Source organism: Prorops nasuta, unplaced genomic scaffold (genome assembly GCF_024137725.1).
Source record: "Prorops nasuta isolate Cenicafe-Biocafe unplaced genomic scaffold, Cenicafe_Pnas_1.2 PNAS00019, whole genome shotgun sequence".
Classification (NCBI taxonomy): Eukaryota; Metazoa; Arthropoda; class Insecta; order Hymenoptera; family Bethylidae; genus Prorops; species Prorops nasuta.
This window is the reverse complement of record NW_027116816.1, coordinates 4349159-4366700: the sequence shown is the minus strand read 5'-3', so window position 1 is coordinate 4366700 and position 17542 is coordinate 4349159. Positions and strand designations below refer to the sequence as shown.

At 33.9% G+C, this 17542-nt stretch overlaps 1 protein-coding gene across 4 annotated transcripts; it reads right to left on the bottom strand.

Annotated features, from left to right (window-relative positions):
- Positions 1–1006: 1006 nt before the first annotated feature.
- Vps13D (vacuolar protein sorting 13D) lies at positions 1007–17457 on the bottom strand. 4 transcript variants are annotated; one of them, XM_066738734.1, is made up of 25 exons: positions 17047–17457; positions 16533–16723; positions 16198–16429; positions 15870–16066; positions 15634–15801; positions 15333–15570; positions 13430–15246; positions 8492–13351; positions 8244–8400; positions 7948–8179; positions 7384–7627; positions 6890–7258; positions 6640–6828; positions 6241–6564; positions 5920–6112; positions 5662–5838; positions 5350–5577; positions 4661–4687; positions 4240–4400; positions 3391–4005; positions 3101–3283; positions 2641–3012; positions 2457–2569; positions 1851–2280; positions 1007–1751 (listed from the first exon to the last, which is right to left on the bottom strand). In XM_066738734.1, the coding sequence occupies exons 1-25, from the start codon at positions 17141–17143 to the stop codon at positions 1650–1652; spliced, it is 11916 nt and encodes a 3971-aa protein (XP_066594831.1). In that variant the 5' UTR covers positions 17144–17457; the 3' UTR covers positions 1007–1649. The 4 variants fall into 4 exon arrangements, with proteins under 4 accessions (XP_066594831.1, XP_066594829.1, XP_066594833.1 ...); XM_066738732.1 differs by having other exon boundaries at positions 8492–15246; XM_066738736.1 differs by having other exon boundaries at positions 8492–15246; positions 17285–17296.
- Between the last annotated feature and the right edge of the window lie 85 nt (positions 17458–17542).

Below are 17542 nucleotides of genomic sequence, written 5' to 3'. Positions count from 1 at the left end.
TGGAAATTCGCATCTGCATCTAGATCAACATCTGCGTTTGCGGTTCTTTTAACGCCAAAGGAAACGATGACCCTCTTTCTTCTGGATGCACGAAAAACTTTGGAGTATTTGCTACTTAGTACACTGGCCCATGTGGTGAAAAGAAACGCTGGAAACATTTTCTCAGATAATAAAGAAGCAGACTGAAGAAATTCGAGTAATTTTATACGTGGATCGACGATTAGAAAGTTATATACACAAATATATATAGTTGATAATACTACTTCATAGCATATCTTTCTCTTCATTGCTATTAATATTTGTGTGTATACCAACAAAAATTATTAAAAGGTAATGATTATAAATTTATTAAAATTATACACAATTTATTACTTTTATTTACTATATCTATACATTAAATTTGACATCTTCATAAAAAATTTTGAAACGAAAACCAAATATAATTTAGATATTTATAATGTATATGTACAAATAAAGTTATATACTCATTTATGTGCTTTTATACACTCAAAACATATATATTTTACAAGTAATAATTACAAATCTTTTTGTGTTTACAACATTAGTTACAATATTTACAAGTAAAACTTTATTGTAAAAATCGAGTTCACCTTGAGTAAAATAAAATATTAAGTTTATTAGATGATATACTTACAGACACGTGAAGATTTGAATCAATAAGGGTGTACCACTTAAAATTATCCGCATCACATAGAGATATAAATCTTTTAATATTCGTAACTATTAAAGATATCAATTTTTGATATAAGATCTTTCTAAAGGCATATCGAAAAACGTTACATAAGCGTTTTATATAAACAATTGATTTCTTTTTCACACTTACGAAAAACTTAGAATTTTACATTAATTATTTGAAACATTTTAAGTGGTACACCCAGAGTGCGTTCACGGAGACGCTATCAACGCTACTGCGCACATATAATAGGCAATTTTCTCTGCGCAGTAGCACAAATAGCGCTAAATAGCGTCTCCGTGAACGCACCCCCATATAAATGTAGTTCCCCCCCCCCCCCCCATTTAATGGTTATTTACAGACTTTGGTTTATTGATAAATTTAACAATTTAATGGTTTATATATATTTTTAACAATATTTATATATTTAATATATACATGAGTCTATATTATATAACAAGTTTCATTAAAATTTGCATTATGATTTTCTGTACACAGTTATATTTAAAGGTTTATCAGTATAAAAATTAGTTTTATTTTTAAAGAAAAAAATCTTATATTTTGTTATACTGTGTGTGTGTATGAGTGTATATTTATACTTGATTATATAAAGATGTATAGCAAATTGAAATAAAACTATTGATAATCGTTGTTTTAAGTAGAGAAAAATGAGGCGATACACTAAATATCTACTAAAACCTTTAATAATAATAGACACGAGCCAAAAATATAATTATAATAGAAACTATTATTTGTAAGCGCTTTAAAAATTATCAATACATATCACGTTTGCAATGTGTATCATACATCAGTCTTCTTGTCAATTTGCTATAAATGTGTTAAGGCATGAGTGACAATAGTCTTGGTAAAAGAAAAATCAATGACTAGAGTGCAAAAAGCAAACGTTACTTGCAACAAAAGTAGAAAAGTTAATTAATTAGGGTAATTAAAACAGCTACTTGTAGCCAAGAATCCCATCTAATATGTTATCTAATGATGTTAAAGTTAATCTTCTTTCTTCGTATATTTCCTTGGCATAATTTATTTGTTGAGACACCTAAATAGTAAAACAGCATAAAACAGAGGAAGGAATGAATTTATATATACATAAAATATATCTAAAATAAATATACCATTAATATTAATAAGGTCTTACCCGCGTAGCAACTTCTTCATTATCGCATCGAACTTTTGGTCTTCTTAAAAGTTCAGGTCCATCTAAGTTTATCGCAGTTACAGAGTCCGTTCTGGATGTTATTTCTATATAATGTAGTGTCACGCTGTTGCTCTCTACTTTTTGTATTGGCTGACAACTTAAGAGATCGGCCAAACAAACCTCAGTCACAACACTTTTCGTTCCGCCTGATATTACTCTTATACGCTCATTCGAAACTAAAATTCTTAAATCTTCCGTTCCACTGCGTAGACAGTCATAAGCTACAAACAGTTCGCTGTAGTCAAGATTGTTAATACTATAAAGGAACTCTTGGCCTTCAGCCTGTTGATAATTATAAGGTGGTAGTAAGCCGGCAGGACCACTCGCAACTCGAGGTGGCCTATCTCTTTTTGGTATCGCTCGATGTGCACTAAACATGAAAAATATTAAGAATTGTTTATGAACAAAACATTATTTTTTACTAAGCTATTACGCCGAAAACTCATCGAGTAATAAATAGATAATAATTATGAAAAATGATTGAATTCATTACAAAAATAAATTCAATTAGACAATTATTAGCTTAAGGTAGAAAACTAAACATACCTCCTACTTTTCTCTCGAACAGCGGTAGCTGTTTCTGAAACCAAATCCAAAACACCTACCACTGGTTTGGTAAAAGTACCAACGACACCTTTTCCAAAGCCGGCTACAAGACCCTAAAGTACAATGTTTTAATAGTATTTACTTATTTATCTTTAAGGTTGAATATATCAAATGTTTCAATTACCGGAAATCCTTCATTTGCCGCTCCATCATACGTTTGCTTAAAAATACTTGTTACACCACCCAATAGACCAAAACCTAATCCTTTCATGCCAGTTACTAGGTGACTACTATTTCCTATTGTTCCGGCTCGTATTCTTCTTCGAGCTTCCTCATGGTTTTCATCCATAATTACACGGCCTAGACCGTCTGATAAAGTTTCTGTTAATTTAGCCGCAGAATTTGAAACACCGTGTGTAACGTTTTTTACCAAGCTCTTAAAATTGCCTTCAGCAATGAAACCAGATACGCCTTCGGTAACATCATTGACAAACCCTAACGGATTTCCAATAAAATCAACAGAGCCCAAAATAATAGCAGCTTGCCATTTTAGTTCCTATAAAATAAATATAGTAATTAATATCTTTTCAAACAAAAATCATATCGAATGCGAGAAATATTTAAAATAAATAGTATAAACGTACATCTTTATAATGTTTAACGATGGAATGAATCAAGAATTGACTACTTTCGAAAGGATGTTGCTTAATAAATGGCTCCAATTCAATAGTAGCATCCTCAAATTTAATTAAAGTTAGTCCCAATTTCCTTTTCACTGTTTGAAGATGAGGTGCTAATTTTGTGGATGTCAGTACACTAAGTTTTACCTGCAAAATATTTTTTTTACCTTTATATAGTTAGCGCTAAATTCTATCGAGCAATTTTTAAAAAGAAAATATCCTGAAAAAATATGAATAAAAGAAAACGCATTTACCTGATTTGGTACTAATTTTAATGCACCAAAATAATAACGCTTGGCATGAGCTGCGGAAACTTCCAAAATAAATTGTTGAGCTTTAAAATCAGTTTCATCGACGGGCATGTCCAGTTCCGATTTTCCTGTACCAATAAAGTCGGCTAGTTTTAATATCAATCTCTCTTCCAAATGAATGCACACTGGCTTTATACGGACTACCAAATGTTTGTAAATTTCAGCATTTTTATTTTTAGATTGCAGTTTTTCTGCAGCTACGTGAATCGCTGGGCGATAAGTAGTTTCTGCTCTTGACTGACGTGTAACATATAAAACGGATGTACATTGTGCTTCAAAGGATTGATTGTCAATCTGTACATCATCTATACTCAAGTCCACTGTGGTACTGATAGGGGTTTGCGTGACATCTAAAGAAATTCCGGCTAATCGAGAAAATAATAACTCTTCGGCAGGATTTCGCGTGACAATGGATAATCCTAAACCTGCTGGCAAGTTAACATTTAATTGAAGCTCTTTTGAATTAAAATCTTCAGTGCCGGCGTTGGGTTGTGCAGGTCGGTGGGTAACAGCAATATGTGACCAATCGCGTTCTTCAAGTAAGGCAAAGGTTTTTTTCTGAAACAATAAATATCTCTTTACTAAAATATACTCATATACATATCAAAGAATAAAATTTTAAATAAAAAATACTTTTCTTTACTTTAAATGAAAATGCTACAATATTAAACATTTTCAATACCTCAAATTGTTTTCTAATGTTCAAATGAATTTTGATGTTGAAAACAAATATCATAATTTATAATCAATTATTAATATAAAATTTAAATTATTTTCTATTCAGAGACCTACCCTTTCTTTTATGTCTAGGACCTGAAGAACACGCGTTGGTCCATCAGTAGTAACACTGATAGATAGAAAACCAGATCCAGGTCGTAGTTTTTGTCTTCCAACTCTTTGTTCAATAGGCGGAGGATTGGTGTGAGTTTGAGGTCCTAGTACTGCTTCACTCCCTAAAAACAAATAAAATGCTTCTAAATCACAAATAAATTAAGAAATAAAAATATATAATAGTATTATTAACTGTTCCAATGCTTGTTAAGTTTACAAATAAGTTGAAGCATTTCTGAAATGTAATTTTCTTTAACTAGTAAGTATTACAGTGCAGTAATGGCAATGAAATGAAAAAAAAGCAAAGTTGTTATGTATAGAACTTAATGATAATTATTGACAGAATACAATTATTTTTAGTGTACTTCCAATCGATACGTACACATTTGCCAACGGGCGACACTGCCGCCTGCAACATTTATTATTAATTTAAGTTTTTAAATAATACTTAATATTATATGTGTTATATAAGTAATGATCTGAAAAGCTGTAATAAAGAGCTGTGAAGAACGTAACTTGTAATAATAAAGACATACGAATGAAACCAATTCAGCAAATAAAAATTGAAATATGTGAAGTGATTTAATCTCATGATAAAATGCGACGATATCGCTAAACAAAGAATTTGATTGTAATCAAAATCGTTATGAAATTTTCACTTTTACACGAGAAACTTGTGTAAACATGCTTATTACATAGCTGTACACATCATAATAAAAACATGAACAAATTAAATAAAACCTGTCCAGTTGAGGAGGTTTGGGGGAAAATCATAAAATCCATTTTTATTAAAACGAGTATCAGTGAAAGTTAACAGTTAATTTATTACAGATCATAATAAAATTGAAAACAAGCATGTTTAAGAAAATCAAATAATGAAATTTTATTTATTCAGTTTTGTTTAAAACTACTTAGTACGACGTACTTGAACCAAATAACCGACTAAATTTACTAATTTAATGACCTTATAAGAATAAATTAATTCGAGTTTGCTCCAAAGCTTCTCAACTATGTAAATATCAAAAAGTATAATATTTATAACTTGAAAGAAAATGAAATTCAAAATCCAACCTTCATGCAGTCCCATAAATCCATCTTTGGATTGAACACACATATTTTTATGTACACAGCATAATCGTCCATCATCCGTAAATTTCCATGTCTGCGTAGACCTTCTTCTAGAATCAGGTTTCCTTAAAGCGAGAGCGCAATAGCTGAAAGGTTGTGGGGCTGTTCCGGCTATATCCAAAACTAATATCGTATCTGGTCTTGACATTTTGTCTCTAGGTGGACTAGAGCCTATAGCAATTGAGAGAATGAATATTTAGGTTAATTGATTTTAAGTTAAAAAGTGTATATTAATTAAAAACATGTATAACCTACCTTCGTGTTGTAACTGTCCATCACCAGTCATTCTCCAAAGCTGTGATCTAACTCCAAACTGTTTTCGTTTCAAAGCAATTGAACCACCAGGACCTGCATCCAATACTAATCTCTGCGTTTCAACGTCTAAAGGATCCAAACTATCCTCACCAGTATCTTTATCGGCCTTGAATGTTCCTGAATATTAAGGATTAATATATTTTAATTAGTTATACATAAATTCGTAAAGAGATATTAACAATGACTGTAAAAAACTACCTGTGAAAGCAATGTAAATAAAATTTTCATATGTCAATCCTCTACTTTCTCCTAAAGTGTTTAGATTATAAGAATCCATAACACCTCCTGGTGCAGTTATTTCTAACGCAGCGACTTCTATTGGCTCATCAAGAGCATATGGTACTGAAGAATGTGGCCGAACTGTCCATTGCAAACTGTCTGGTACTCCAACCTATAAGTAACAAATATATAAAAATTTCTTAAATAAAATAATTTTGGATTTTGAGATACTTTTTATACTAAGAATAGTTTTGAATATTTTAATCTATATCTAGATTAGTGCATTATTGATTTACTTACTTGATTTACGATTAAAGAAACTTCGGAAAAGTTATCAACCCTAATAGGAGGTGGCATTGTATTTGCATCAGTAAATACAATAAAATAAGTGCTTTCTTGCAGAACAACATCTATACGTAGAAAATTCATCTTTCCTGTCATATCCCGCACATTAACCGTCAATGAATAATTATCATCTAATCTAATTCCACCTGACCACATACAATTCTTCACATTTTTTATACGAACGCATAACAATAAATCTTTGTCGAGACGCGGCCAGTGGAAAGGCATATGACAATCAGGCATTGTCGTTATATATGTTGCTTGTGCATCAGGATGTGTCTAGAATAGAACAAGTTATATTTTTCTAGTATATTAATAAAACAAAGTATAATTATTTTATTTTTACAAACTTACCACCGTCGTCGTAAAACATTTTTGCGCCAGTTCAAGAGTAGAGGAGGATCTATTATGTAATTGGTACCTTGGAGATAGTGTGACCACAGTTGTAGCCCTATATCTTCCTCTTGCAGTACGAGTTGCTATGCTAATTAGATATACTATATCAGGCCTACCATCACGTAGCGTAACTCTTAAGCGATGGACCTTTAAGAAATATAACAGTAAACAAACTTTTAATGTTTTCTTTTTAAAACTTAGTACTAACCTGAATTCCAGGTTGCAGATGAAAATGTTGAGACCATTGTGGGATTCCATGTTGATGTACACCAATACCAATCCTTACAGATAAAGTTCTGCTAGCCTCTTCGTCGCTAAATGAAAATAATAAAGGTGCCACCATTCTCGCTTTTTCATGTTCTTCAAATTGTCCAGCAGCTTCCATTCCTACTCCTTCTTGTTTAAAAACCAGAGGTAAACCTGTCTTATTTATAATCCAGAATGGTGCAGTTATGTTAATCTTCAGTCCTGATCCTTTCTCGGCGATAATAGATGCTTGTAAGTATAGTATTCTATTATTGGAGTCAAGCAGTTTTAAACGTGTAACAAATGAAGTAGTGTTTTGCGGTAATGATATCTAGAAAATGGAAAAAATCAGTAGATCTTAGAAAACTCAATTCTACATTCACAAATTTTAATTAACTATAAATTTTATATTATTAAAACTTATTAAGCAACTTAAAGTAATTTAAAAGTACTTACAACCCCCGATCCTGGGTAGCCATCTAAATGTATAGCAATTTCTAATTGCTCATTAATGCTAGAGCAATGTAAATCAGCACTATTACCCGCTGTTATTCTTCCACTTTCGTTTCCTACCTCATACAGCAATTCATGCGGTAATAAGTTAGTCAATTTAATTGGTGCCATTATATTTATCACGTGTGCTGGTAACATTTGACTGGTATCAAAAGGGTAGTTATCACGCCGAATACCAACACACATCCTACGATAAAAAAAATAAAAAAAATGAACATGCTAAAAGGATTATTATACATTTTTAACCACTTCAGTATTTCGTCGATAGTTGCTATACATGTACTATATTATACAGTTGGATATAATCGAAAGGTATACGATTTATATTCTTACAGAACTACAGTAATTTTGTAACGATTCAATTAATAAGCTACTCCGATTATGTTAGTACAAAGTAAAATCGAAGCATTTAAATATTTTGGGCCATATTTATTGTCTTATAACGCATGCCGACAAGCGCTATACGAAAGTGGTTAAAACGCTGTTTTGACTGACATTATATACTACCTAAATATATTATTTTGATTAGTTCGACATGTAATGTGATTTTCCACAACTTCAAGCGGCTTCTTAACGACTGTCCAGTCAATAGATTCCAGGCAATATTGAAATAAATAATTCGGCAAAAGAGGTCTGACACACATCTGCACTCCTGTGTGCGTTAGTGGTACAGATACAACGGATTGAGCAGGAACTCTTAACGTTCTTCCATTAACAGTTAATGATTGTAATGGCAAATCTAAAATATAATAGCATTAATAGTAATTAAAAATAGGAGAGGCAAGAATAGAAATAATACCTACACTCGAATTGATTCAAGGACTTTTCCATTTTAATCTCAATGTCATGTTTCAATTTATTAACCACTTGTAAAGCTGATCTGACTGTAACTAATTTTCTGGCAGATCCCTCCAAATCTACTGCAAATACCAATCTAGCTTTCTGAACTAATAAATGACACTGAAAATTAATGCAAAATAGATTATAGATATAAATTAGATAGAAATAGGACACATGTGCATAAATAAAACAATTTAATAAATTTAATTACCATAGAGCTTTTGACATCAACATTAGCATTACGGAAAAATACTCCGACTCGATCTACAGTAACAGGATCGACTGGTCTCCATCCATCAACCACAATAGCCACTTGATGTCTTCTCACTATATGGGTAGAGCCATGTCTCAATTTTCCTCTAACTTCAAATGTGAAAGGAACAGTTTCTCCTGGAGCAACTTCTTTCCATGTATCATCTTTTTCAAGAACATCTTTTGTTTTGTGCGTAGCTTCTTTAATATCATCTGCAGTTGCAATAAAAGTTTTGAACCAAAGTTTCATTCCAGTTTCATTCTTAAGGGCAAACGGAATAAAAGGTGACCGTCTACGGTATGTTTGCATATTGTTAGCTGATTTATTAAGAGCCGTATCAGTGTTTGATAAATAATAATCCTGTGTCCAATTGTGTTTAACAAGTTGAAATAGCTCGACCAAGGTTGAACTGATATTAACATTAACAGAATCTTGAGAATCAATGGACAGTTTTAGTCTTTTTGAATTAAGCGAATTAGTTAGCGTATACTCCCATTTAACACTGGCTCTCCAAGATTCAACAAATGGTTCCCATCCACTCAGCACACGATTGTAGTAATCAATTGCAAAAGATGCACAGGCTAAACCAGGACCTGCATAGCTTTGTCTTAAAGATAGATCTACCAACGTTAGCTCTAATAGTGGAACATCAGCATCTCTACAATCATCAATAACACATATTTTAGCACAGGATGTTTGTAGTTCAATAGCGTGAAGTACAGAATCATTTTTCTTAATCATATCAGCATTTGGTACAGCATTTTGCGTTAACCATAAAGCAGCTTCGTCCAGTTGTCCATTGCAACGTTCTAATGCAGCTTTACAGTCAGCTTCTACAAAACCGAGCGCTGTTAATTTCTGTATTTGAGTCTGAATAACAGATAAGGTATCCTTTGACTTTTGTTTTGCCCATAAAGTTTGCTTTGGCAAGGAGTTAAGCATTCTAGAGAACATTGTTACATCGTGATAACTCAATCTTACACACAATGGCTGCAGCTGTATTTCTAAACAATGATCCAGTGTAAGATCTAAACTTGCCCCTACAGGATCTATAATGGACAAAGCAGTCTCTTCTTCCAAGCCCAAAATGCAAGAAAAAAGCTCGCAATGAGAGAGATTACAGGAAAGTGGTTTTTCCGCAATTTGCGGTGAAGATTTATAAGCTATTACAGCTGTCGATTTTAAAATTACTGCATTTGTATCACAGATTGCAGTATCCTCTACAAAAACTAATTCAGAGTCTGTAATATTTATTTTTAGTTCAAAGGGTACTGATGCACTAGGAGTTTCACTATCCTGGGTTACAATAACCTGAACGATTCCAGGGATAGTTTCTGGCTCTGGTGAATTTAGTACTAGGAAATCTCTTACAGCTTCCCACCAATCTAAAATAGCTGTCAATCGCATACTATGTAACAATATAGTACTGGCCGAATGCATTTTACGTCTTCTGTGATGAACTTCTGCTTGTACACGATCTTCTTCGCTACTTAAATTTCTTAAAGGTTGAAGTATACTAGTGAATACATTTGATCGCCTGTTAACTGGTTCATCTTGAAATCTTGTATCTGTAATTAAAATCTCTTGTGACACCAAATCTATGTCTTGAGATCCATCGCTCAGAGAGTCCAACGTTAGTCGAGATTTAATAAAATTTATACAAGCTAAAGCTGCTATGCTGTGATTAGGATGTAACTTTACAGTAACGTTAACTAATTCCAAGTGTATACAAGACCTTGTCCATACTTTTCCATCATTTTCCACACATGTAGGAGAAAGATCTGCAATACTGTCTAGATCCTGCATGAATAATCGTAAATCATCTAAATTTTCACCAATATTGTAGGATAATAGCCCACGAATTAGCATGTATTGGGCTGGATTCAAAGCACAATCCATTGTTGACAGAACACCATGAATGCTTAAATCAGGAATTTCTCTAGTAATGTATGTATCAAGATTTCTTTCAATTTCCAGTTTCAAATGACATTTTTCTGTCAACAAAGAAGTTCCTAGTTTCTTGATATAGAATCCACCAACAATTAAATCGTCCAAATCGTCGTTTTGATCCTCACATTTAAGTCTTTCCGCGGCATATACATCCATATTGACTAGTTCTAACAGCATCACGTCGATTAGACACTGTGGTGCTATAGAAGATAATTGAAAAGTATTGTGCGCTGTTAGTTCTCCAAGGTCAAGCAAAATAAGTTCATCAGACCTCGAGCTCACTGGTAACAAAATTACCGGTGCACCAGCGTGCAGCTCTAGTGCCAACCTCATGCTTCTCTTGTTAATATCTATCACAGCTCCCGCACCTGCACGTAAACTCCTCATAATGCTCCAGAGTTTGGAAAAGTGGCTGAAAAAAGCTTGCAGCTCGGCAATAAATCTTTGAGTATGAACATAATGTACTGCTGACATCTCCAATTTTAATTGAGCATCGCACGACATTTCTTCCGAGTTCACGTAGCTTGAATATTGGAAATGAAGTACCTTTCGTCCAGAGGATAAAAATCTTTCTCTGTAAAGTCTGCCGTGAGGAGTAAGATCGAGTAGAGACATTGATCCTAAGGAGCCAGAAATTTTGCTCTTTTCTGATGTCTTCACTATAACCATATCGACATTGGATACGTTGGCTTTTGCTATTTCCCTTTCCGATTGTATCAATACCAAGGTCAACGATCTTACTTCGATCTCGGTTTCTGATTTTAGCAAATTGTCAGCTGTATCTAACTGATCGATACTCAAGGATCTTTCATAAGACGTTACTACGGATCTCGTATGGACCGATGGACCTCCAATACCAAAAAAATCAAATACAACCATCCATGACTCCACACTGACTACTAAATCCAAGCAATTGAAGTCTATACCAATGATTTTTTGATACATCCCTTTTGTATCTACACTATCCGCATCTGGTTGAATCATAGTGATACTGATTAGAACCAGATTTTCTTCACTTGTTATCGCTCCAGGTGACGGAGGCGGGGTATTAGGTGTGTCAAGGGCAGAAACTGGCTTTCTGCGCCAGTGAGCAGGAACTGCTCCATAGAGAGTATCTGTTTCAAGTCTATCAGGTAAACTACCTCTACCAAATTCACTTCGAAACTGTTGATTGTAGACTAGATCCGGACAGGACGTGGATGTTTTAGTGGGTAACTTAGCTCTTATAGGAGCAGAAGATTGCATCATGTAGCGATGACGAGAGCCAACTGGACAGAGGAGATCTTCCATTAGAAGAGAACGTAAGGAAACTTGTGTGTTTGATTCATTTCTCTGTAATTTTTCGTATTTAGCTACAAAATCACGCATCGATAGCTCTACCAGTGGTTGTTCAGAGAGTGCCTGCTTCAGTTCCAGGCTTAACACGGGTAACTCGAAAGAGACTTTGATAGACAGGTCGAACTTTTCAGAATAATGCGTTTTGCTAAAAGCATGTGGCTTCTCAACGTTAGGTGCTGTAGCAGGTATTGATAACAGCCTATGAATTGTATCAAGCAGCTGTTCGTATTGTCCACGAGATAAAGAAACCTTCAACGGTGTCATAACAATACCGTGAACCTGAACTATAGGATTAGTTGGTACATCTGCATCTAATAAAAATCCTGGACTTTGAGCAAAGGCATTTTCTTTTTCTACGACAATCTTTAAAAGAGTATCGTGTAGGATAGGCTTGCCGAATTCTTTGCACGAATACAGTTCCTCCGCTCTTAATGGCAAATTGCTTTGTGGTGGATGAATATTATTTGCAGATATTTCTAAAGAGTAGAGATTCATGTCACGTACTTCCAAAGTTACTTTGTGCTTTGCCTGAGCACCAGCGTGCGGTTCGTGTTGTAAAGACATTGTGCCTAAATGTGCAACGAATACTTCAGTGCTATGAGAAGATCTTGGGATGACCAAAACTGGACTGTCCAATAGAATATCGAGTTTCAAAGATAAATTGCCTGTTTCAGGATATTCTATGGAAAGGCTTGGTAGGCGTCGGCGAGGTGGTAAAGACCAGTCTTCTGCATTCACTAATCCAATTGCCATATCGGTAGCTGCTGCGCTGATTTGACGGGCGAGGTTGCTCAAATATTGTTTAAACTCATCGGCACACGAACGTAATTCTGATATTAAATGAGGTGCATGCGTGTACCATACACTGCCCACTCTTACTGTTATATCAGCAGTCGTTTCCGCAATATTTTCCGATTGTGAAAACTGACTATTGGTATTTCGACAAGCAGAAAATCTAAATGCTTCAGGTTGACGAGATAAATTCGTAAAGTGCTCCAACGGATATTGAGGTGGATCTGCCAATGGATCTCGACCAACGCTGAGAATTCGTTGATGTGTTTTACCTGTTGGCGTTTGATCCAAAATTTGCAAGCCACCGAGAGATCCTGAGACCGAAGCGTTATTGGATAGTGTTGCTTGAATTTTTGCATCGGTCATCGTAGCTGTTGCGATTTTTTGGCCGACCAAATGGTTATCTTGCATTACAGCGCGCAAAAGCAATACGTTCAGTCGATGGAAATCAAATTGAATTTCGGTCCTGGTTGGTAAATTCGATTCTATAACTAGATTCGATAGTGATCCTTGGTGCTCCATGTATTTCGATCGAATTTTAGGAGCTGGAAAGATTCTTCTAAAGAACCCCATAAGCTCCACAATTGTTTCTTGATTAGCTATGATATCTAAATTATTGAATTGAATATTAGCCACCCTCAGAATTTCTGTAGCATCGCTTATCAGTGATAATTCAATAATTATTAGAGCTTCTGAATCCAGTTTATCCAAACCCACCAAAGAATTATTTTTAGGAGACTGTGAAATTTTTGAATCGTGAGTTAAAGAGGATAAAGCCTTAGTAAGAGCAATAGGAGATGTTAAGCGTCTTGGTACCGAAAGATCTGGGGATCCAGGTGATACAGGTGATACTGGCGACGTTGGTTCCGAATCTCTCAAACTTCCTGATACGCTGTCCATTCCAACGTGTTTATGACTAGCAACTAATAATTCGAAATCAGGTCCGAAAACTTGTAAGGCATCCACCAATAATAATCCATGCACCGATAAAGAGACGGTGAGATCACCCGTTCTTTTACTCAAAGCTGCACGAACACCGGACACTTGAAGCTCGGCTACGCTTCTTCCTCTTGACTGCAACTCAAATGCCATTTGATTTACCATAAATTGAACCATTATTGCATGGCTTAAAATCCTATCAGCAGCTTCTTCTTTTTTGGGACTTTCTGGCTCAGTATCAACAACATTGGACTGTGGAATTCCAGCTGATTTAGAAAAACTCGACAAAAGGTTATACATCGAGCGAAGCGCATCCACTTTTTGCTCATTCACATGAACAACCAATCGTGGTAGATTTCCAGATACTGTAACTGAAGGAAAATTAGGATCTGATGTAGTAACAACTCTTCTCTCAATTTGCAGGGATATATTAAATCGTTCCAGTACATGTAGCGTAGACATCCCTCGCGTTCGTACATGCTTCCAATTATCTTTTACTTTACCAACAAGGATCTGCAAATCATATAAGTGAATAGTGTAATGATCGTACAGCTTGTTGTGTAATTCCGACTCTGACAGGGCCTGAGAATTGTTAATAGAACCATTTTCTTTGCTACCGGGTGGTGTTGAACAAGGAGTTTCATATCTTTCATCGTCTTCGTCACTGTTAAAAGAACCTGGTTTTAATATTACAACATCGTTACTCTGATTGTTATTGGATAAGTACAATCTTCCGAAATCAACAACTACTACAGCAGCATTAGAATCGAAAAAATTTTCCACGAGTAAAATTTGTGGTGCCGAAATATTAAATTGCAAATCCCAAGATGCCCGATAAACAAAGTCACTGTCTAACATTTGTTCCCAGTTTTTCATCAATTGTCGACGTGTCTTACGCTTCATTGCTTGCAGCCTTTGATTTGACGTGTGTCTGTATGGTTTACATATAAAATCTATTAGCCAATATATCGCTCTCGGATTGTAAACAACGTCCAATGATTTTGACAAAACATGAAGGGAGTGATCTGTATTCAGATGTAAAGGCTTCTTCTCGTAAATCAACTCAAACAAGTGTTGCGATGTTTGTGTAACAAGTTTTTCCGAAGAACCACGTGAACGTGAAGACATGGATGAAGCAATTTGTGGTTGTACCAAAATAGGAAATGTTGAATTTTCTGTCAAGTAATCGTGTAAGTAAAGAGCTCCTAGGCTGATGGAAAACTTGTGAGATCCGTATCGAGGGCGCGATTCATAACTGAGATTAACCCTTTCAAACTGCAGCTCCATTACGGTTTTTACACTTTCGTCAGCTCTATTGGTAGTGCATAGAGATATAGCACCTTTTGATAAAGTAAAATTGAATTGTCCAAATATAGTATCACGACGTAATAAAGTATCATCATCAATGGTGTCAGCTAATACATCCAGGAGCTCTCCATCAAATGTAGATGATTGAGAGCTTTGAGTACTACTATTGGGAGACTTTAAATACCATCCCCACCATTGAGGAAACCATTGCTCTAGCATTCCACGTGGTTGCGGACAATTTTTATCATTTGCTTGCGTTTCATTCGGTGGCCTAATTCGATGCATTGCAAGTTCTCTTAAAACCTTCAGCTCATCGAAACTTCGTTCTTGTTCAACTTTGTCTTTCACTTGTTTTATTTCTGCCGGTAAAATTGACGTAGGTGATCCTGAAGATAAAACAATTTAAACAAAAATAAGTGCTTAGCTTTTTCTCGATTATACATATTAATAAAAATAGCATGAATATATATACCTAATAATTTTGTGTAAGCGTCGACATAAATAACATTTTCTTTTCCTCTTAAAAGAACATCTTTCCATGATAATTTTCGCTTGACAGCATCTCGACCTACATGACATTGCACAATATATCTCCACCATTCTTTAGGATTTTCTTGAATAAGAACCTTTGGTCTGCACTGTCTCTGTTGCTTCTCACGATCAATGTCTTCTAATTTTTTTATGCATTTAACTATTTGTTCATACTGCTCCTACAAAATAAAGTATTATAATTATTAATATAGCCCAAATTAATTAATAATATGTTTACTTACATCTGTAATTGTCAATGGTACTTCATCCAACAGTAGATCTATGACAAATCTGGGCTTGTTAATTGATCTTAAAGGCCTTTCACTTCGATCTCTTTTAATATGAGCTCTTGCATTTACAGGTGACAAAATATAATTCTTTTTCACATTTTTTGATTCATTCATAGAAATCTGATAGTAGAATACATTTTTAGGGACATTTCTTATATTATTAAGTATATTCACATATTAGTACTTACAGCTAGGTCACCAAGGTTTAAACTACCAAAAAACTGATCATTGTTTAATTCAGTCCAGCAAATTGAAAGATTATCAAGTTCCATAAGCTTAAACGAAGCATCTGTTAAATTCCATGAGGTAGAACCTGGTACCCAACTAGCATCACAACTTTGAGCAGTCAAAGCACCAATAGTTATACTCAAAGCTATACCTTTATCTGTTATTTAAACTCAATGAATTATACTATGAATGTTAGAATTACATAAGTACATTAAATCAATAGCAAATCCACAATATATATTCATTCTACAACAAATAATTTATAAATATAAAATGTTCTGAACTTGCCAGTAGATAATGATGATGCATCTTCATATCTTATATGAACATCTTTGATATTAAGCTGCAAATTTTCAATGATGTTTGTTACCAATGAAGTTCCATAATTTACCCAAGAGCTGTAACTGGTAGCATAATACCCAGGATCTCTTTCAGTTTCAGCTCTCCATCTTGCTTCAATTGCATCTAATTTGCTAAGTTTATATTCTAAAATTGCTTGCTCTTCTGCCTCACTATCATACTGTAAAATAATAACATTTTCTATAATAAAAATTGAACATTATGACGAAAATATTATATTTTTTCCTACATAATGTTAATCCAGAAAATATAATAAAGTTTACCTCATCAGTACATATTGGTCCCACAATAACATATAGTTGTTCTATACCAATAACCCATGATGCTGTTCTTATCTGACGTACAGGTACTTGCAATCTAACTTTACCAATAAAACCAGCTTTAACTTCAATTGGTAGTCCTATATGCCGTAAAGCTTCACGTTTAAGAGGTAAATTTTCTAATTCAACCTCACCTATTTAATAAAAATGAATCAGAAATAATTTAAAGCGTTGCTTAAATGTAATGTTGCTGCCTTATATAGTTTACTACTTAAAATAATCTAGCCGTACATTTATTGTTTTGTAATATTTATTCTACTACAAACAATCCATTAACCCTTTTTTATGCTCATATGTATTTTAATAATTTAATTACAAGTACAACCTTTAAATGATTTTACGTGATTCTACTATTATATTTAAATGTATACAGTTAAATTTTGCTAATGGCATTAATTATATAAATTTGATTAAATTTAGAGATAAAATTTTTTATTTAAATGAAACATAACCTTACCTGATAATAAAGCAATACTTAATTGATCTGTGTTTAAATTTTCAACGTACTTTCCTAAATAATTATTTAGGACCCAAGCAACAAGTCCTTCCAACATTTTGCTAAATGCGTCGTAATGTTATTAAATATCGTAACATTAATATATACAAGAATATTAGACATAAGTAATTGGCGTTACAGGTTATGTCATTTCAATTATTGACGAAAATTTGTTAAGCTTGAAAGTAACAACACCTACTGTTAAGCATCAGTGAAAGCTGGCATTTTGATGAAGCTTAACTATTACGTTTTATTCCATAACTATTGTTAGAACTATTTTAAAAAACTCTTTTACTATCAATGAAGTTCATGATAATCAACTGCTGCTTGCTTTTCACTGATCAATGTTTTTATATATGTTAGTAACTAGTTTATTAGTTGAGAACAGACTGAGGGAATCACAGTGGAAGAATGTCATTTATACATAAAAGAAAATTATAGATAGTTATGAAGTCAT